General features: G+C 43.7%; 1 protein-coding gene across 2 annotated transcripts in view; it reads right to left on the reverse strand.

Moving 5' to 3' along the window:
• Positions 1 to 23,241, reverse strand: part of skap1 (src kinase associated phosphoprotein 1) — a 336,434-nt gene that overhangs the window by 296,775 nt on the left and 16,418 nt on the right. For both annotated transcript variants that reach the window (XM_052038694.1, XM_052038696.1), the window contains exon 3: positions 14,287 to 14,312. In XM_052038694.1, coding sequence (XP_051894654.1) covers positions 14,287 to 14,312 — 26 coding nt within the window. The remainder of the gene's footprint in view (positions 1 to 14,286; positions 14,313 to 23,241) is intronic.

The following is a 23,241-nucleotide window of genomic DNA, read 5'->3' on the forward strand; positions in this document are numbered from 1 at the left end:
AAGGATCGCAGCCAAAAAGTTCACGGACACCAGAGGCTGGAAAATGAAGGACTTGGTCAAAAAAAAAGGTCCCAAGAGCATTTTTTTAAAAATAAAAAGGATGAGGTCGAGAGGTTCAAGGATGTAATTCCAGTCTAAGATTCAAGGGAATGCTGCTAATAGTAGAGTGATTAACATCAGCGATGCACACACTATCAGCATTAGGGGTGTAGAGATTTGAGTTTATAGAGTTGGCAGAGATTATGGAGAAGGGGAGAAGGAGGTAGCTGAGGAATGAGTAAAAGGCAGGGTCTAGGAACGCATTTATTTTTGAACAGACAGCTGCTTGCACTGTCATGAGGGTAACTGACACCACGTTTGGGTCTTCCTATTTATAACTCCGTCCACTGACATGGGAACCACTTTCACACTGTCAGATACACCCCTCAGTCAGCAGAGCTCTCTGCATGTGGCAAAGATCCATAATTGGGATTTATATTAATAGGGGTTTAATGCTGGGAGTGCTTCCAAAGCCAACCTTTCCCTTCTCTCCCCTACATTAGGAGAGTTGCTCTAACTCACCCTTATCAATTCACTTCCTTATAAGAGGCCATTCAGCCCATCAAGTCTATGCCAGCTGAACAATCCCATTTCACACTAAATTTTCCTGCAACCTTCCCCCCCACAGTTCCACCAAATCCGCTCAGATTCTCCCACTGCACATTTCTCTCCCACCTTGAACCACGTCTCTCAGTCCTGACTATTCTACCCAACATTTCAGCTCAACTGACGTCATGATAGTTTGTGGTCTATTACATGAGGTATTGCCAGAATAGAGAAGCTGGCTCGAGGGGCTGAATGGCCTTCTCCCATTCCAACCCTGGCCACAGTTATTCCAGCACTAAATAATCTCAGATTACAGGCAGACCCAAGATTATTCTTCGGGCGTGGCCTCTCCTTGCTCCTCACACAGAGAGAAGAAATAGCAAGGAGAATCAGAGAGATGTCAGGGAGCTGAAGATCTTTCAATACGATCACAGGGTCAGTAACAGCTGCACTCCACAACATCACCACTAGTTGATGTACACACACCAACCATGATCTGATGCTTAGTGCGTGGTCCCAACATCAACCAGGCTGTGCCAGCCCAGCCTTCTGACATCTCAAAAGAGCTGGCTGGGACCACGCCCCACTTTCTTCACCTCACTACTGCCAAACACACATCAGCTGTCTGCCCTCAAGTTCAAATTCCCTCTTTCCATTCCCACCTCAAGTGACCCCTCACTCCAGCCTTCCAGGCTCCTATCCTGATCTCTCGATCTGGAGAGCTGCCAACTTTTGACTGCCAACACTCCCGCAAAAATAAAGCATTTAAATAAAGCAAAGGCTTCTGGAAGAGTGTGGGGTACATGGAGGGAGTCTTTACTAGTTAATCCAGTTTTCTCATTCCCCAGGCAGCAACTAAACCTGCACAGATCACAATCGGGCAGGACCACAAGTTTCAAAATGATGCATGCGGTTACACAGACACACACACAAACATCCCATCAACTGCAGCCCTTTGTCACCTCAACCTATCACCTCCCAACCTCTGTGACCATTTCCACTCCTCCCTTCTCCATCTGCCTATCAACTGGATCCACCTATTACTTGCCAGCTCTTGCTCTACCCCTTCCCTTCAACTTTCTATCTGGCTACCTCCCCTCGATCTCTCAGTCCAGATGAAGGGTCTTGACCCAAAACATCAGCTGTTCATTTCCCTCCACAGTTGCTGCCCAACCCACTGAGTTCCTCCAGCATCTTGTTTGTTGCCCCAGATTCCAGCATCTGGATTCTTTTGCATTTCCATTAACCTTCCTAATTACTTGCTGTGCTTGATGCGAACTTGTGTTTCATGCACAAGCACTTCCAGATCCCCTTATACTGCTCCACCCAATTAATTACCTTTTCTCATTCTTCCAAAGTGACAAACCTCTCACCTTCTCAAATTATACTCCGACAACACCTTGTCTCCTTGCTTGACCCCTGCAGCCCCTCTCCTTGCAATGTGAGCCCTCCTACCTTTCTACAGTACACTGTCTCTTCATTTAAATCAAGGATAAATAGCTGAGGTCCAAAAATGACCCACTTATCCTGACAGTTTTCTGTTAGTCAGCTGATGGTATATCTATATTGATGTATTAACCCCAATTCTTGTGGCACTATAGAGAATGAGCTACAGGCTGGAACTTACAGAGGGGAATCTGGGCAAGTACAAGAGGAAAAGATTAGCAAATAGCCACTGTTTTTTTTAAGTAAACTCCAACCCGGACCATTGGTTTCTGTTCAACGGAGACTAAAGAAACATCAGGAATAAAATGGACATTCAGTGGAAACATTGGCAAACTATACCAGTCAATATTAGGTTTTTAAATGCCTGTAATTCTGGCAAATTTACACTTCTAAAACCATTTTTAAAGTTTCCTGTGTGAATTGTTGAGCATCAAAATAGAGTTCAGAAGAAGAAGGATATACACGTACAAAGACCTTTTAGAATGCCGCAAAGTGTTTCACAACTAATGAAAGGCACTTGCTGTTACCTAGGAAACATTGCAGCCAACTAAATGCACAGCAAGCTCCCACAAACAGTGTGATAATGATCAGACCATCTATTTTTAAATGAGATCAGTATTGGCAAGGACTTCAGAGTGAACTGCCCTTTAACAGCACATCAGATCTTTAACCAGGTAATTGGGTCACAGTCAGGAGGGGGAAGGGGAAGAGTCAGGTACTAGAGAGTATCCCTGTGGCTGTACCCCTTGACAATAAGTACTCCTGTTTGAGTAATGTTGGGAAGCAACAGTGGCAGTGGCTCTGGCACAGAGCCCAGCCCTGTGGCTCAGATGGGTAGGGAAGGTGAGAGGAGGGCACTAGTGATAGGGGACTCTATAGTTAGGGGGGCGGACAAGCGATTCTGTGGACGCAGGAAAGAAACTCGGAAAGTAGTTTGCCTCTCAGGTGCCAGGGTCCGGGATGTTTCAGATCGCGTCCAAGGTATCCTGAAGGGGAAGGGAGAACAGCCAGAGGTCGTCGTACATATTGGTACCAACGACATAGGTAGGGAGAGGAATGAGGTCCTGAAAAGAGACTATAGAGAATTAGGAAGGAAGGTTGAGAAGCAGGACCTCAAAGGTAGTAGTTTCCAGACTACTGCCTGTGCTAAGCAACAGTGGGCATAGGAACAGAATGAGGAGGAGGTTAAATGCGTGGTTGAGGGATTGGAGTAAGGAGCAGAGATTCAGTTTTCTGGATCATTGGGGTCTCTTTTCGGGCAGGTATGACTTGTTCAAAGAGGACGGGTTGCACTTGAATCCCAGGGGGATCAACGTACTGGTGGGGAGGTTTGCTAAGGCTACTGGGGAGAGTTTAAACTAGAATTGTTGGGGGGTGGGATCTGTACTGGGGAGACTGGAGAAGAGTTGTTTGGCTCTCAAATAGAGGAAGCTAGGAGTAAGTACCATAGGCAGGTGATAGAGAAGGGAAGTGTTTGACAGGCTTGAGATGTGTCTATTTTAACACAAGGAGTATTGTGAACAAGGCAGATGAGCTTAGATCGATACTTGGAGCTATTATGTGGTGGCCATCACGGAGACTTGGGTGGCTCCGGGGCTGGAATGGTTGATTCGAGTGCTGGGTTTTAGATGTTTCAGGAAGGACAGGGAGGGAGGCAAAAGAGGTGGGGGAGTGGCACTGTTGATCAGAGATAGTGTCACGGCTGTGGAAAAGGTGGACGTTGTGGAGGGATCGTCTACGGAATGGCTGTGGGTGGAGGTTAGGAACAGGAAGGGGTCGATAACTTTACTAGGTGTTTTTTTTAAATAGGCCGCCCAATAGTGACAGGGTTATTGAGGAGCAGATAGGGAAGCAGATCCTAGAAAGGTGTGAGAATAACAGATGTTGTGATGGGGGATTTTAATTTCCCAAACGTCGACTGGCATCTCCAGACAGTGAGGGGTTTAGATGGGGTGGAGTTTGTTAGGTGTTTTCAGGAAGGGCTCTTGACACAGTATGTAGATAGACCTACAAGAGGAGAGGCTGTGCTTGATTTGATATTGGGAAATGAACCTGGTCAGGTGTCAGATCTCTCAGTGGGTGAACATTTTGGTGATAGAATTATGAGCACTATACGTTTGCACTGGAGAGGGATAGGAACAGACAGACTAGAAAGGTGTTTACTTGGAGTAAAGGGAATTATGAGGCTCTCAGGCAGGAAACTGGAAGATTAAATTGGGAACAGATGTTCTCTGGGAAAAGTACAGAAGATACGTGGCAAATATTCAGGGGGTATTTGTGTGGCGTTCTGCATAGACATGTTCCGATGAGACAGGGGAGTCATGAGAGGATACAGGAACTGTAGTGTACGAAAGCTATAATAAATCTAGTCAAAAGGAAAAGAAAAGCATACAAAAGGTACAGGGAGCTCGGTAATGTCAGAGATCTGGAGGAGTACAAGGCTAAAAGGAAGGAACTTAAGAAAGAGATTAGGAGAGCCAGAAGGGGACATGAGAAGGCCTTGGCAGGCAGGATTAAGGAAAACCCCAAGGCGTTCTACAAGTATGTGAAGAGTAAGAAGGTGAGATGCGAAAGGATAGGGCCGATCAAGTGCAGCAGTGGGAACGTGTGTATGGATCCGGAAGAAATAGTGGAGGTACTTAATGAATACTTTACGTCAGTATTCACCACAGAAAAGGATCTGGGGGATTGTAGTGGGGACATGCAATGGCCTGAAAAGCTTGAGCATGTAGATATTAGAAAAGAGGTGGTGTTGAAACTTTTGGAAAGCATCAAGTTAGATAAGTCACCGGGACCGGATGAGATGTACCCCAGGTTGCTGTGGGAGGCAAGGCAGGAGATTGTGGAGCCTCTGACCATGATCTTTGCATTGTTGATGGAGACGGGAGAGGTTCCGGAAGATTGGAGGTTTGCGGATGTTGTTCCCTTATTCAAGAAGGGGAGTAGGGATGGTCCAGGGAATTATAGACCGGGGAGTCTTACCTCAGTGGTTGGTGAACTGATGGAGAAGATCCTGACTGGCAGGATTTATGAACTTTTGGAGAGGTATAATATGATTAGGAATAGTCAGCATGGCTTTGTCAAAGGCGGGTCCTGCTTTACGAGCCTGATTGAATTTTTTGAGGATGTGACTAAGCACATTGATGAAGGGAGAGCAGTAGATGTAGTGTATATGGATTTCAGCAAGGCGTTTGATAAGGTACCCCATGCAAGGCTTATGGAGAAGGTGAGGAGACACGGGATCCAAGGGGATATTGCAGTGTGGATCCAGAACTGGCTGGCCCACAGAAGGCAAAGAGTGGTTGTTGAAGGGTCGTATTCTGAATGGAGGTCGGTGACCAGTGGTGTACCTCAGGGGTCTGTACTGGGACCTTTGCTCTTTGTTTATTTTTATAAACGACCTGGATGAGGAAGCGGAGGGGTGGGTTAGTAAGTTTGCGGATGACACGAAGGTTGGGGGTGTTGTGGATAGTTTGGAGGGCTGTCAGAGGTTACAGAGGGACATAGATAGGATGCAAAGTTGGGCTGAGAAGTGGCAGATGCAGTTCAACCCAGATAAGTGTGAAATGGTTCATTTTGGTAGGTCAAATATGTTGGCAGAATATAGTATTAATGGTAGGATCAGAGGGATCTTGGGGTCTGAGTCCATAGGACACTCAAAGCAGCTGTGCAGGTTGACTCTGTGGTTAAGGCGGCATATGGTGTATTGTCCTTCATCAATCGGGGAATTGTATTTAGGAGCCGAGAGGTATTGTTGCAGCTATATAGGTCCCAGGTCAGACCCCACTTGGAGTATTGTGCTCAGTTCTGGTCACCTCACTACAGGAAAGACGTGGAAGCCATAGAGGGTACAGAGGAGATTTACAAGGATGCTGCCTGGAATGCAGAGCATGCCTTATGAAAGCAGTCTGAGGGAACTCGGCCTTTTCTCCTTGGAGAGACTGAGGATGAGAGGGGACCTGACAGGTGTATAAGATGATGAGAGGTATTGATCAGATAGACAGTCAGAGGCTTTTCCCCAGGGCTGAAATGGTGGCCACAAGAGGACATAGGTTTAAGGTGCTGGGGAGCAGATATAGAGGAGTTGTCAGGGGTAAGTTTTTTACTCAGAGGGTGGTGAGTGCGTGGAACGGGCTGCCGAAAACGGTGGTGGAGGTGGATACGATAGGGTCTTTCAAGAGACTGTTAGATAGGTACACGGACCTGAATAAAATAGAGGGCTATGGGTAAGCCTAGTAATTTCTAGGGTAGGAACATGTTCGGCACAGCTTTGTGGGCTGAAGGGCCCGAATTGTGCTGTAGTTTTTCTATGTTTCTAAGTTAGGACACAAGCTTAACATTGAGTGCAAGGCAGTGCAGCCCTTCTTCAGAACTGCATTAGATTAACAGCCAGGGCTCAGGATAGGGAGGATTTGAGAACAATGTTGCCTTGAATTTTGATCCATGTGTATTTTATGGATGATTTACACAAAGCCATTTGGTACACATTAAATTGCATTGGTGATTTTAGGTCAGTTGGCACTTACCAAGAACTAAGCCCAGAAGCCTCCAGATGCAACCAACTTCAGCCTTTTTGAGATTTGCTCAGTGTCGTGCACACACCTAAAATGATGCCATTCAGCTTACCAAAAGCAATTTCCTGACGAGGTTGTGATTGACAACCTGCAGTCATAACTCCGTAAAACAAGCAAACTTTACAGTATAATAAAAGGGTCTCCACTGGCCAATTGATATTTCGTCCACAACTACCAGATTTCTTTTTCTGCCTCATTTTTATCTACAAGCATCAATGAGACAGAATAAAGCATCTACATTTGGTACCTCAGTGCAAGACACTGATCCTTCAACCACTGTGGTTTAGACTGTGCTTTATCCACAAGTATCAATGAGATAGAATATAGCATCTACATTAGGTACCTCAGTGATCCTTCGACCAGTGTGGTCAAGGACCACTTGGAACACAGTCCATCACTTGGAGAATGCCTGTATACATGAGGGAGACCAGGATCCCTCCCATCACCCTCTTTCGCTCACCACCATGGCTGCCTTTTCAGCTGCTGCACTGAAGCCAGAGAATGTTTATTCAAAAAATATAGTTGACTCAGTTCCCAGCTATTAGTGCAAGCAATACATGGCGGCTGGAATCTCTGTTGTAGGCAGCTGGCATTGGAACTGTGGAGGTAAAGCTTTGCACAATTTGGGCTGGAAAGCACCCTAAATGATTTTTTAAAAAACTAGTAAATAAAAGTTTAACAAAGTTCAGGTGAAGAACTTCCAACCCAAAACATTAACTGTTTTTCTTTCTGCAGATGCTACCTGACCTGCTGAGTGTTTACAGCATTTGGTGGTTTTGTTATAAATAATTCTCTTTTAAGCAGGAGGTTTTAACCAACTTGATGTTTTGCAGATTAGTCATGCAAGTGCTGTACATCAATAGAAGGGTGAAGGCCAATTTCTAGGCATTTTACCTTTAGTGCAACCCACAGAGAGATGGGCAGCAAACAAGCCCAGATGCTGCAGAGTTCAAGGGAGCAGACCCTCCTGTAGTACAATCAGGGCATTGTGTTTATACTGAGTAATGAATGCCTGGGTGTGATCATTACCTGGCAACCTAATGTAGCTGCTCCAATGACAAAGCTTCAATCACTAATAAGATTCCCCAAAAATGCTTTAATCACTGCAGAATGTCTTTATAATTGTTCTCTAGTTTTATTGCATTTGATCTGGAGCGATTGACTCTACTGCCAGAGCGTAATGATTTTTGCACTGAAAGATTAATGTTCGTGACTCAATTAACATGGTTTAAAAATCGAGAAAACAATCTATAATTGATTCTTGCCGAATTCTACTTATGAATAATTCTGCAAAGAACTAAGTGATGTCAGCACATTTACAGAACAGCAGTTTAAGTCACAAAGCTGGAATAATCTCATCTTCTCATCAGCCCTCACCATCCCCCCCCCCCCCCAAACAAGTGCTGAGCCAATAAAAACCCAAGAGGTTGGAACTGTAGATTTATACAGAAAAACGGGAACAAAATTTAAATAAAGGGGATAGTTTTTGCTAATTGTATTTACTTAAGTTGGGCAGAATGGTTGAAGTAGGACTGACTTACTACAAGAAAGGAAGAAGCCACTCAGCTCATTGGGACCACGTCAGCTCCCAGCAGATTAAGACTGTTACTCCCACAGCTACTCCATTTCCCTGTCAAGCCCATCAATTCCCCTTTGAATCTTTTGCCAATTAACTGCACCTTGGGTAATTTTTTTTTAAATGTTGCCAATTAACCAACAAGTACATCTTTGGTTTATGTCAGAGAAATAGAGCAGAAACAGACCCTTTGGCCCACTATGTCCATGCTGACCCTTTTCTCCCCCATCCGCACCAAGCCCATTTGCCTGCATTAGGACTGTACCCTTCTATGCCTTGCCCATTCAAGTGTCTGTGTAAATACCTCAAACATTATAATTATATCCAATTCCACCATTTCCTCTAGAAGGGTGTTCCATGTCAACCAGATCACCTGGGGAAACCCACGCTGTCAGAGAGAGAGAAGGGAACCAAGGTCAATGTCACACCCCAGTCCCTAGAGTGGTAAAGCACCAGCACTGACACTACCACCCAGACAATATTAAGCCCTTTTGAGGAGATCAGTAGACAAAGTGTTCCTTAACAATTATCTATTCTTGGGATATCCATTCTTAGTTGCCTCGAGCACCCTACACAGGAAGTGATGTTGGAATGTCACCTGAAGAGATTTTGAAGCAGAGGAAAAAGCCTCCTTGAAGAAATAAATACAACAACCTCAACTTCTGGGAATCTCTGGCTCAAGTGCAAAAGGTGTGTTTGGAGGAGATTGAGAATCAAAGCTATGCATCAGGAAGACACACAGGTTGTGCCTAAGCAAGGGAGCGCAACCTCACAAAATACCCACCCATTCCATCAGACTCCTCCTGCCCCATCTGCACATCAACATCCTCAGAACCCACAAAAACCTTGCAAGTCAGTAATACAGCATGAAAACAGGGCCTTCAGCCCAACTCATCCATGCTGACCAAGGTGCCTACCTCACCTAGTCCCATTTGCCTGTGTTTGACCCATATCCTTCTAAACAGTTCCTATCCACGTACCTGTCCAAATGTCTTTTAACCTTTGTAATTGTTCCCAACTCTACCACTTCCTCTGGCAGCTTGTTCCACACACCCGCCACCCCCTTCTGCATGAAGAAATTGCCCCTCAGGTCCCATTTAAATCTTTCCTGTGTGAAATCATCCTCAGATTTCGAGGGACTGCCAAAGAGGAAAAGGGTGATGCTGTGATCCCCTCCTCAAATCATTTGAGAGCGAGTTGTGTTTTATGGCAATCTCGCAACTTTCATGGACATTTTCACAAATTAACAGTCTGATAAAAATCAATTTTATAGTTTTCCCCTCAGTGAGTTTAAGTTCTGAGTTGTTAGTGCAAGGCTTCAATGAGCATTTTCTTCCTGAAACCATAACAATCATTAAGACTAAACTACAACCATACAAGCTCTCTTGCAAAAAGTAACAAAAACTACAGTACAAAGTTGGAGCCCTTGCAATTCCAGTCAGTGGACTTTGTTTAATACACACACACACACTGTGGGGCTGGAGGGGCAGGGGGCAAGGAAAAAGGGAGCAATTATTGTTCAGTTACTTGGAGTTTCCTGGAAAAGAGTTGTGACCCAAAATTAGAATCACATTTCAAAACCTAAACTAATGATGCAGACCAAATGGCAGCTGGGTAATTTGTTAGAATCTTTTTTGGAAAAAAAAGCAAAAATGTGAACAGCAATTTCATACTATGCAGTGCTGCCAAGCTCTTTGATAATTACTTAACAGATGAAAGTAGTTTACAGTGTGTGAAAAGCAGTGAAAATATTGAAAGTATGCAGTATTTTTGTAAAAGTAACAAATAAAATTTCTTTTGCACAGCAGGCTGTAATTTGTAGACCAGTATGTATTTTACAACTGAACCGTGGCCTTTGAGATTAACCCCTCTACAATGGGTGGCAGGGGCTAAAATGTCAAAATATGTGGAACCCAACTGTAACCGGCTAACACTTTTCTTGCTACACAAAACCAGGATGTTATTAACATTTTTTGCATTATCAGTTTCCCACTGAGTAAAGTCCACAGAGGTCTCCTTTATCCCAGTGAGAAACTGGGGAAAGAGGGAATCAGAAGCAGGGCATGAAGATTTACTTGTGTCCACTCAAACTCCAACCTGCTTATGTGCCAGCATTGACTAAACTCCAATCCTGTTCTGAGCAAGCAAAATCAAGACAACTAATATTTTGTATATCATCAAAACATGTGTAAGCCACAGGGTAGGGATTGTCGAAGCAGATCATAAGCACTGGTGCTGAGCCTGGGACAGGAACATGACTCTTCCAGAGTTGTGGCAGCTTACCAAATTACATTCAAACACCAATATCCCTCACCTGGAGAATTGTGGTATATACAAGTACAAGTGTGCTTTACAAATTGAGTGCAGCATATGGTCTGACATTCGTATGTTATTGCACCTGAAACTGGTGCCTAGTTCAAGGATATCAAAAACAGCACATGCTGGAAACACTCAGCAGGTCGGGCAGCATCTGTGGATAGAGACAAAGGGTTAACATTTCAGGTCAATGACTCCATTGAATGGTGAAAGAAAATCTTCAGGTGGAAGCATTAACACAGGTTCTCTCTCCACAGATGCTGCCTGGCCTGTTGTGTGTTTCCAGCATTTACTGTTTTTATTTCAGATTTCCAGCATCTGCAGGGTTTTATTAAAATTTAAATTCTCATTAAGTTTGATGATGGTTGCCTTCCATCTACTGTTAGCTCTGCCTAGTGCCACTAACAGCCCCTACAGCAAAACCAAAGAACTTGACCGGCACCACACTGGTGATGAAGATGTGATGGTGATGCTCGAGTAGTGGGGAACACAGATCCAGTGCAAAGTACGTAGAGAACTGGGTTCTTGGAGGAGGATACGTGGTGAGGATGCCAGGAAACTGGTGTGAAGCAAGTTGGGGGTGGGGGGAGCGTTGGGTGCGAAGGAGTGCAAGAAGACAGGGGTTCCTTACAGCAAACAACATCCCTGGGATCAACACAGATCAGGGAAGCAAGGAGAGCAAGTGATATTGCTGCTGTTGGTAGTCTTGGGAGATGTGTGATGTTGGTGAGCAGTAGGAGTTATCCATCTGCAGAGTGCCCATCCAAGTGTTGCCATGGATATGGTGCATTGCACAGAAGGTGTAAATCAGTCAAGAAGCTAGCAGCCAAGGGAGGCAACTGTCTGGAACTGCTGGGGTACCAGACAGATTTCAGGCACAGGATAAAGGAGGTGGAAATACGGAACCTCATTGGTATTTATTGCTCATCTGATGAGAGACAACAGTGATTCATGCAAGGGCATCAGTTGATTGAGGGAGAGACTCTAAACACAATTATAGATACTACAGCGAGTTGTTCTGTGATGGGGCACATTGTGTATTTGCAATATTTCCAGTGCTTTCTGTTGAGGCAAACCAAACTGGTGTTGTACACCATCTGAGTCATGGGCAGGCTGACTGCCGAGTCCAGTTACTTCTCAAAGTTCTGGGCTCTGAGGTAGGACCAGTGATCCCAGCAGGGGACTGGATCAAATCACCTGGATTGAGGCACCACTTTTGAAAGGATTGCAGATGTGGTCTGCAAGTATATCCAGGAGCCACTAACACTCCAGCATCCACTAACTCCAGATGAGCAGAGCACAGAGCAGGTGGGCATGGACATTGTTGAGGAGTGTCCAACTTGTGGACACTTGCAGACAAAAGATTACAGGCCGCAACGTGAGCAAGTCAGTGACAGGGAGCATAGCTGAAGAAGAAAAGGAAATAGAGATTGTGCAAAACTGAATCTCAATGAGGTGTACAGGAAATACGGCAGGTAACAACATCTTAGGGAGAAGAAAGGTCTTCACTTTAACAAGCTTGAGCAAACCAGAGTGAAGCTGGAAGGGTCACAGAGGTGGACAGCTGAGCTTCAGGAAATGCTGCAATAGGCATCAGCTGAACGGATGGTTTCAATAAGAGGCTCCTACAACATGGGGAACCACAAGAGCACAGAAATGCTTTGGAGGGGGAAGTTAGAACGAAGTTCCCACAGTTGGGAGAGGCGAAGAAACTGTTCAAGTTCCCAGCTGCACCAGACTGGAGAGAATTTGATGATGGTGCGGCAGAGAGGACAATGCAGGGAGTGGCTGCAGAACAGCAACTGTGGAGAATCTTCATGGGAGATGCCAGCCAACCACAAGGAAATCTTCAGGCAGTGGAGGTATTCAAATTCCTAGCTCGAGTTGACCCAGAGTACCAGGGTACGACATCAATTGAATTGGAGAATGAATTAGCTGTGGCAGAGTTGGACCACAGCCAAGGTACAGGATTAAGGGTTGGTCCATGACTGTCCAGGTTGTGGATGTTCCAGATAAAATGGCAGAAACATGTGATGAAACTCAGGTACTTATTACACTCAAGATCATAGGGGTGACATAATGGAGGATAGATATGAACATGCACACACTGTCTGGGAAGACAAACATTTTTGGGGACCATAAGCTCTGGGCAAATGTAGCCTAAAGCACCTCATTTTCCATCTTGGAACCTCGCAGCCCAATGGCACAAATATTGAATTCTCCCAATTTTGGGTAATTCCCCCCCCCCATTATGTTTCTCCTTTTCTTCCTTCCCCCCCCCCTCACCTTTGACCCACCCCCAGTGGATCTGCTCTCTATCTCCCCTGCCTATCACTATCTCTTGCCTGCATCTACTTATCACTACCCAGTGTTCACCCCGCCTCCCCTCTTTTATCCACCTATCACTGCTCTGCTTTTCCCTCCTATATACTGGGCTTCCCCTTTTCCTATTTTCAGTCCTGAAGAAGGGTCCTGACCCGAAACGTTGACCGTCTGCTTTCCTCCACGGATACTGCCTGGCCTGCTGAGTTCCTCCAGCATAGTCATATTTTTCATCTAGATTCCAGCATCTACAGTGTTTCTATAGCCTGAAGCTGGCTGTGTTTCCAGGAATGGTAGACCAAGGACTGGAGGCAAGGTGTACATTCCAAAGTCAGGGTGGCAACAAAGACTAATGCAGACAAGATACTAGTGACGAGGAGAGAGGTTTAGAGAGAACGTGGACCACAACTTTAGTCAATGTTACCCACCACACATCTAATCAGCATTGCTCAGGGAACTTCAAACTGAGAATATTTAGTCCACAAAAGAAGAAACAAGAAAAATTAATGCTTTAGTTTGATTCATAATCCAGTCTATGGATGTTGAGGCAATCCGTGGATCCTGGGTCTCAGTGTGTGGCAGCAGAACACGGCTGGGCTGTTGATGGAGCCTGACCGCATGATACATGCCTCAAAAGAGTATCCGTGGCAAAGGCTAAAAGGAGGGAAAAGGGAAGAAGCAGATTTAGGATCAGAAAGAGGAGGAAGAGAAATGTTAGCGTACAGGACAACACAAGAACAGGCACAAATAAATAGGGAAGCTAATGGCCAGGGACTGTTACCACCGAGTTCATGAAATTAGTTGTGCATCAAATACATTGGATAATTGCTTTTGTTGCAATTAGTAAAAAAAAGTAAATAGATGCTTGCGTTTAGGTTTATATAACCTGTGAACTGCTGAGTGTTCAAAGTTACGGAGATCATTATGTTAATGCAATAATTAGAGAGGTGGATACCAGACCTACATGAAGAACTGTTAACTGGAATGACTTCCGAGATGGCCTCATATAGCTTGCAGTGAAGAGTTTCGAACATGAGAATACCAAGATGATGAGTACATTTGTGTTTGGTACAATTTCTGTAGAATACATTTACCAAGTTATAATTAGTTCACTATGCAATTTCATATGTGCAAATAACTACCTTGATGTTGATTGTTGATGTTTTGTATGGGTTTATTACTTTTAATGGAAAGTGTAGAGTATGTTCACCTTTAAAAACCAGAGTGGAGCATATATGGCATGGCCTTGGTACGCAGTTGTACCTGACACTGCAATTACGTTTGAGAACTGTTGCCTTCAATAAAGCACATTCTGCTGTTAATGGTCTAGTCTGAGTGATAACACTTGCAACAACACCAAAAAATTCCACTGATGCTCCTGACCAAAGCTACAGAGTGCCAACATTCCTCACCTGGAGAATAAACTCTCAACTAAAATAGCTCCCAGCTTTCATTCCACTCACTTACCTTTGACCTGAAGTTCTTGTTGATATCTGGAAAAAACAAGGCAGAAATTAGTAAAACAAAACAAGAATTCATCTTTACATTTGTAGATTTTGTGAAGCAAGAATTGATTTCATATTACAAAGGTTAGTTCTGCAACAGACTAATGTTCAAAGGCTCAGTTCTTATTCTATTTCCCCCCTGAGAAACAAGGCCAAGCCGGCCTTGACAAAAGATGAGAGCACATAACATCCAATCAGAGACCCTCTCACTCACCCAGGAACACCAACACCAAGTTAACTACAGCCCTACCTGTCATACACAAATGTCTCTGGCCAGTGTTAAGGATTATCAGGTAGAGGGAATGGAATACATTTCAGTGTTACACACAACTTAAATGCACACAATACATATTTTGAATGTATTTTCTTCCCAATTTAACCCTTGTTTGTTCATTCATCTCTAAGTGAAAACAGAATCCAAAAAGCAGGAGCAATCCACTGCCCAATATAATGCCAACCAGGTTCTGCAGCACCATGACTCTCATGGTGAATGTGCATTGAACTAAGTTGAGAAAAGAATTTGTTGAGATAGTCTCCAACCAGATCACTAGAGGTGAGAGTTTGGTACAGAACCCTGGTTTAATAGGTCTGCTTTTGAATTAAAAGCCCAGAAGGAGAACAGACAAAAGGTGAAGAGTTTACATACTCTTTAGTGCAAGATTGATTATAATAGCTGAAGGTGATCAAAAAGTCAATTGTCCACCAACACCCTCTCAGGAGATAAGTGTGCCATCCCTACTCTCATACAACTTTGGACCCATGGGTGACAGACTCTCAGCTGCCTTAAGTAGCCCAGCAAAGCAAATAGAGTCAGAGACCCTTTGGTCCAACTGGTCCATGCTGACCAAGATTCTATTCTAAGCTAGTTCTATTTGCTTGCATTTGGCTCCTATCCATGTATCTGCCCAAGTATCTTTTAAATATTGTTAATGTACCTGCCTCAACCACTTACTCAGGCAGCTCATTCCATGCATGGACCACTCTCTGGGTGAAAAAGTTGCCCCTCAGGTTCCTATTAAATCTTTCCCCTCTCACCCCAAACCCATATCCTTTAGTTCTTGGTTTCCCAACCCTGGGAAAAAGACTATTGCATTCACCCTATCTGTGCCCCATGATTTTATTTTAAATGCCTTATTATAAAGAACAGTTTTGACAAAAGGTCTCATATGTTTCTCTCTCCATGGCTGCTGCTTGAATGCATCTGCTTTTTTTTTTAAAAAAAGGTCTTCCATCCTAAAAAAAATTACATGCCCTTCCCAACAGCACAGTTGGAACTCTACACCACTAGCAGCCCTTCCAAAAAAAAAAATCACATCTCACCGTAGTGACCTTCCCACAGTAACTAAGATGATTAGCCCAACCACATCAAGACATTCCACTGTCCAGTGCCTGTATCCTCACCCCAAGCACAAAAATTCACATGAAAAGCATGAAATTGTGCAGCTGAAGGGAATGAAAGACAACTAGCAGCAGGTTATTAGAATGGCCTTTTAATCTGCTCCTTATTTTGGCACCATAAGCTTCACAAATTTCTCTGCCCCACCCCCCACCCCTGATTAATTGCCTCCCCACCCTCAAATCAGTAACTGCAGCTCTGTTGTGAAGAAAGGCTGTTGAGTTGCTTGGTGGCCCACTGCCACTCCTGGGCTGTCTTCTCAGAGTTTTGAATTATTTTAATCCATCTTGTGAAACAAACTAAATTGCAGGCTGCATCCTTCATGAAAACATTCCACAATGTCAGTGTGAAAGCCATAGAAGAGAAAAAGAAACATAGCAGCACTTATGTTAAAACCATCAAAAAAACATACTTAATGTGCCAGAGCACAATTTGGAGCCTATCCTTCCTTGTACAGCCAAGTACTATGAACTTCTCTATTATTGTTGGAGAAGGTGGAATGGAAAGAGTCATTCAACAGTTAAAATGCAAATGCTGGCAGTGTTGTTTTCATTTTTATAAATCTACCATGCCAGTACTGAATGACTTGACTATGTACAGTACATAAATCACTGCACCAGCCTTGCCTCCTGTCTATATCTACATCATCAATTCGCGAGGGTTAATAAATATCAAATAACTCTTCTACATTTCAGCATCAATGCCTGGTTTCTTCGTGTCCTCGATAAATTCAATGCAGTTTCACAGTGCTGTTGGCATTGGCCACATTGATCTGTGAAATGTCTAACGAGGGAGCAAGCCTGTAGTCCCAATCAGAGCATGTTACAAGTATGGCAGCACTCCAGAACCAACTGAATTCTGAATTAAATAATGGTCTGCAAATGTTTATGCGTGACATTGATGTATTAGGCAGGGCTGAAGTGAAATAACTGTAGCCTGTTATCTGAAAGGTTGCCATTGAAGCCTACCATGTGCCGTTGTCTACAAAAAAAAACAAACTGATTAAATATGCTTATGCTAATCTAGCAGATGTGGTCCCATAGAAGTAGTGATGTTATACCTAGATCACCATCTCATGCAGTACACAATTACCAGTGAAACAAGGAACCAGACTGACCTAGAAAAAAAAGAGCTCTCTACTAAAACTTGGCTCAGTGGCAGCACTTTCCTCCAGAAGGTTATGGGGTCAGGCATATAATTTAATCATTACCCACCCCACCACCCCAACTACGTGCTCCCCATCCCCAAAGCTATTGATCTCCATGCTTTTGGTCGTCCAAGCTCAAGGATTAAGCATTCCCTCCTTGTACCTTTCGGCCTTCTCCCTTTAATAACTGTGGTACTCCCAGGTTTAAGCTATCCTTTTGACGTTTTCACTGGTTTGGCATTGACCATGTTCATAAAGCATGATTGTGGATTTGGCATGTCAGAGGGTAGTCAGCACACCCTGTGCCTCCATCAGGTTTCAGTCCAGTTGTACAGGAGTCAGAGACCCCTTCCTCAACGACAGAAGTGAGCCAATAGGGAGTATTTTATCAACAAGCCTTCAGCCTTTGAGGACAATTTCCTGGTTTAGCTGCAGTTAGAACTTCAAACACTGCCATGGATGGAAGGGAATGTGACAGTGTTATCATCACATCCAGGAAGAAAAATGCCCAAGAGGTAATTAAGCCTGGGATCTTCCTAGCCTTTATTAGGGTCATAGAGCTTTACGATACAGAAAAAAGGCCCTTCTGCCCAACTGGTCCATGTAAACCAAAGTTGTGTAACTGAGCTAGTCCCATTTGCCCATGTTTTAAACTTATGCCCTCTAGTTTTGGACTTCCCCAGCCTGCGGAAAACACAGACCATTCACCTTATCTACAACTCAGTTTTCTACGTTTCTAGTCACCCCTCAGCCTCCTACGCTCCAGGGGGAAAAAAGTCCTACCCTATCCCACCTCTTATAACTTAAACCCTCCAGTCCTGGTAACATCCTTGTAAATTTTTTTTGTATCATTTACAGTTTATGACATCCTTCCTATAGCAGAGCAATCAAAACTGTATACTAGTACTCCAAATGTGCCCTTGCCAGTATCTCATACAGCTGTAATATGACGTCCCAACTCCTGTACTCAGTATCCTGACCAATGAAGGCGAGCGTGGCAAATGCCTTCAACACCCCATCTACCTGTGTCACCACTTACAAAGAACTACGTACCTGAACCCTTCAGCCTGTTCTACACCACTCCCCAGAGCCCTACCATTTACTGTGCAAGTCCTGTGTTTGTCTTGCCAAAATGCACCACCTCACACTTCCACAAATTAAACCCCATCTGCCATTCCTCAGCCCACTGGCCCAGTTGATCAAGGTCCTATTGTCAACTTAAATAACCACTGCACCACCAATTTTGACATCCACAAACTTACTGACTATGCACCTGCATCCTTATCCAAATCATTAACATAAATGACAAACAACAGCACCAGCCCCTATGGCACACTGGTCACAGGCCTGCAGTCTGGAAAACAACCCTCTATCATTACCCTCTGACTCCTATCGTCAAGCTAATGTTGTATCCAATTGGCTAGCTCACCCTGGATCCCATGTGATTTCACCATGCAATTGGTAATAATGGCAGTTAGTGGCTGGACACCTAGGTTATTTTAATAAAGACTGGAGTGAACCCCAAATCTAAACTACATTTGCTTTTAAATTAATAACTCTGGAGTTCTTTAACCTGAAGTCCACGTGGACCAAAGAATCCAAGCTCATGTAACCAGCAGGGTTTGGGACTGAACAAATGTCTCAACAAGGGATAGGGATGCTAACAGGCTACTGGAAACTGGGCCCGTGCCAATCCACCATCAAAACAGCAAGCAGCCAGGAGTGATTATCGAGCAGAAATCCAACCGCTGGGTTTAGGTAACTTTATAAATGATGACTGAAACTGGAGCAGTTTATAACAGGCCAGAATTACAGGATTGAATTACAGTCTTGAAACAACTCCAGGATAGCTGGCAATCAATGTATACAGTTGCCAGGCATTCTCATTTCAGTTCATCTGTTGAGCAAGGATGCCAACTGCCGGTTCACTGTCATTTGTTGAATTATAAACTCACACTAAATGATTAACAAGCCATTTCTGCCAAACCCTGCCTGGGATGCCTGCAATTGATTTCTCTGGCTGTGGAATTTCCTCTATTTAGGAGAAACTTCTCCCAGAAGGTTCTTGTGCCGTATCACGTAACAAGGTGGAACTCACTGCCACAATCAGTGGCTGAGACTGATAGCATTGATGCATTTAAGGGGAAGCTTGGTAAACAAACAAGGGAGAGGGGAAGCTGAAGGCAGGGCAAGATGGAAGTGGGAAGGAGGAGGCTCGTGTGGAGTATAAATACAATATGGACCAATGAGATCAAATGACCCATGCTGCAAAATGCATGTAATATTTATAAATAAAACTAGTTGACAGCCTTTGGCATTGCCAAGACTTCTTGCATGTTTAATGACTGTCAATTGGTTCTTCAGAAACTGCATTCTTTGAGATCCTTCACACTGACACGGGGCAGGAAAGTCAAGATTGTAGTTTTATTAAGTGGGTTTTATAGGTTTGTACTAATTGGTCTAAGCTGAGCAGATGCAATTCAATCCCCACTTCTAAAATGTTCACTTCCCCACCTGTATTTCCATTACAGATTTACATTCTTATTATAGCAACTGCTGTAGAAAACATTGCACGGTCTTTATACCCTCCCACCACTGGCTGTGCTGCAGGACCAGAGTAAGGGGCTGACCAAGCAAAGAATGACAGTGTGATTACCACTGTAAATATGGGCATGGGAATTAACATTAAAAGGATCCATTAGGAAACACAGATTTGTATCTGTTAAACAGCCAATCCCCTGTGGCACTGCTCATGCAGACAAAGATGTTGCTTTATTATGTTTTATAAATGGATCCTTCGCCAATCTTTTTAAATCAATCTCCTCGTTAGGCCTTCTCTGGATACAGTTTTCCATTTACTTTACCAGGTCATTAATGGTCCTTGGATATGTTCAGAACCAGCAGAGACTTGATGTCAAATGGTCTTCTCCCATGTTATGAGACATCTTAACCAATTCTCTCATTAACTTTCACGAAACGGAATGCTAGAAACTGTCAGCAGGTCAGGTAGTATGTATCAAAAGAGAAACAGAAACAAAGTTAACATTTCAGGTCAAAGATGCTTCTCTCTGCTGGCCCTCAGTCATGTTCAAGATCATTAATGTCTTGGTAGACTGAAATGAAAAAATGTACCCAGAGGCAAAAGAGTCTGTAGCAAGAGGCTAGATTTAACAAGATTGGCAAAAGTCCATGTAGAAAATATTTATTATAAAACATCTTATTGACCTCTATTTCTGATTTCCAGCTTTTTTTCCATTCCAGTTTTTTTTTTAAATTTTTCTGCAACTTTTTCTTTAACAACCCAGGCTCAGTTAGTCCTCAGTATAACTGAAGTCTTTCATCTTTGGTATAATTCTGACAAGTCCGTGTGCCCTCTTGAAAGGACTTGCCATTCTTCCTGAATCCCATAGTCCCACGTTTTTACACGATGCTCCTATTTATAAGTGATCCTGTGTTTCTTTTCTCTCCCCCCCCCCCCCCTTTGGTGACCTCCAGAATCTTTTCCAAGCCACAAATGTATACTCTAGAGTCTGTTTTCAAAGCCATGCATGTACACTCTGGAGTCTGTTACTGCACACCATTAAGTTGTCTCAAATCATTCCCAATACTCTCTTCCCATAATGGAGAAGGTGAAAGGCCTGGTTGGAATAAAAAGCAAATTAGCTACAGTTCCCCTTATGATTGGTGCAAAACTGTACATGTGTGGAGATCATGGACACTGTTGACCAAGTCTCAGCTACAGCATTCCCATCGCTCACGATAGCCCATATTTAAAAAACAATGGGCAGTGAACAAGCAAGAAAAGTTTACTAATGTCCAAACTGCAATGGAGGAAAATACAAGCAAACTACCTGTGGTGGTGCACCAGCACAATGCTTCTCCAGTTACAGGCAATGTAACAAGGCAAGCTATGTAATCCACACAATCCAAATACCACCATATTAGGGCCCATGATTGGATGCAGGTGACAGCAGTGGTTTGAGTAAAGTTGGGAAAGAGAACAGCTAGTTCCAAGGAAGTTCTGGACAAGTGTGAGGTGTTGAACTTTGGGAGGTCAAACAAGATGAAAGCATACAGCTCGTGGCAGGAGCATTGATGTACAGTGGTACCTTGGAGTGCAATTCCATAGCTCCCTGAAAGTGGCAACACAAGTAGATAGGTTGGTAAAGGTGTACAGAGTACTTGCCTTTGTTGGTCAGGGTGTTAAGTATAAAAGTCAGGAAGTCATGTGGCAGCTATACAAAACTTTGGTTAGACCACATTTGGAGTACGTGTGCAGTTCTGGTCACTATGATGCAGGAAGGATGTGGAAGGTTTGGAGAGGGTGCAGAAGAGGTTCACTGGTATAGATTGGAGAGGGTTAGCTACAAATAAAGTTGGACAAACTTAGATTGTTTTCACTGGAGTGTCAGAGGCAGAGAGGTGACCTGACAAGTTTACAAAATTATGAGAGGCATAGATAAGGTAGTCAGTGACTTTTCCCCAGGATAGAAATGTCAAATACTAGAGGGCATGGGTTTAAGGTGAGATGAGGAAAGATTAAAAGGAGATTTAAGAGGCAAGTTTTAAAAATATATACAGCATGGTGGGTGCCTGGAATGAGCTGCCAGGGGAGGTAGTGGAAGCAGATATGATAGTAACATTTAAGAGGCATTTAGACAGACAGATGAACAGGTAGGGAATCTGGGGAGGGCAGGGGGGGGTGGGAAGGAAAAAAAAGGAGGGGGTGGGAAGGTGGGGGAGATATGGACCATGTGCAGGCAGATGTGCAGTTCAAATTATCATGGTCATCTCAGACATTGTGGGCCAAAGGGCCTGTTCCTGTGCAGTACTCTGTTCTAAAGTGCCATGGGAGCAGGTCCTTTCCTTGGCTATCAATATTATCATAGTGCAGAGAACTAACACCTTCAATTAATTCACCCACATGGCTGGAATGGCTACTTAATTAGAGCCCAACCATATTGTTAGGTTTGACAGCTGCTGTCCAGAGCTGAGGTACCCTTGCCATGTATAGTGATCTGCTCAGGTATAATGAAGTGCAGTAAGAATTACAAGTTCTTGGGTTGAGCTGGCTTGGCACGTAACTCTTTGGCACTGAGCATTGTTTATGTACAAGCAGTGGTTCCACTTGGGGAGGGTGAAGGGTTGCTCTTGGAGTCAGTATGGGCAGCCTGGATGCAGGGAAAAATGTCAATCAGGAAATCAAGGGAGTGACTATTTGGGCTCAGAAGGGTTCTGGGATGGAGAACCAGTGGGTTTGAAGAGGATGCAGAAGAAATAAAGAGACATGCGCAAGGATTTTGCATGGGGATAAAGCTTAAAAGATGTGGACCCATACGGGAGCTGTGCTGGGCACCAAGGTTAGGATTATTGATATTAACATGTTTAGTATACTTATGACAAGTGGGATTTTGTCACTTTGTATTTGAAAAAAATTAAAACTGCTCAGGGTCAGGTTGGGCTGGATTTTAAACCATCTACCCAAGCAGATCACTACACAAGTCAAGAAAAGCTTCAGCTACTGAAATGTACTGTAGTGTCCAAGGCAAAAGGACGGGAAGCAAGTGCTTGCCTAAGGATAGCCATAACCCAATAAATAGATTTAAAATAATGCTGAATATCTGTTAGTGTTTACAGTGAATATTTAACTTTAATATTTGCCTAATCTCCTGAAACCAGTCTGAAAAGCTTTGTTTATTCTGCAGAAAAGTTGAGGACTTTGCAGAATATAAGTTCATTTTATACAATGAGAAACTATTTAAGGTTATCACACGAGGACAAACTCCTTCACCCTTTATTTATCCACTTGTTGCTTTACAGTGGGACAACAGGAAGTGCACTACATATCTTGCTGGGGGTTGCCTGTAAAAAAACAAGGTTAACAGGGTCACTGGAGTAACTCAGCAACAACACACCTAGCAGAATGATGCAAACACAGTATGAGTGCCGATAAAAGTTCCTGTGGTTACTGTGGTTGGAAGGAAGTCATACAGTGTCTACCAACAGTTCATTATTTAAAAGCAGAACCAGGGGAGTTTTCTTTAGCAATGCTTTGGGTAAATCATCATCATTTTCCCATGCATCTCTTAAAAAGGTTTTAGCACAAGAACAATACACCAACATTTAGAAAGCATCTTTGATGCAGAAAATCAACCCAAAGACCTTTACAAGAACACGAGAAAACAAAGGTGACACTGAGACAGACACAGGAGACATTAGGACAGGTGACTAAACTCTTGGTCAGAGCAGATTTGAAGGAGGTGCAGAAGCTCGAGTTCCAGACAGCTGAAGGTTGCCAGTGGTGGCCAGCTAAAAATTAACCAGCCACTCAGCTGTGCTCCTCCAGTTCTGGTCTCCTGCACAAGCCGTTTCCA

This window comes from Pristis pectinata, chromosome 25 (genome assembly GCF_009764475.1).
Source record: "Pristis pectinata isolate sPriPec2 chromosome 25, sPriPec2.1.pri, whole genome shotgun sequence".
In the NCBI taxonomy this organism is placed as follows: domain Eukaryota; kingdom Metazoa; phylum Chordata; class Chondrichthyes; order Rhinopristiformes; family Pristidae; genus Pristis; species Pristis pectinata.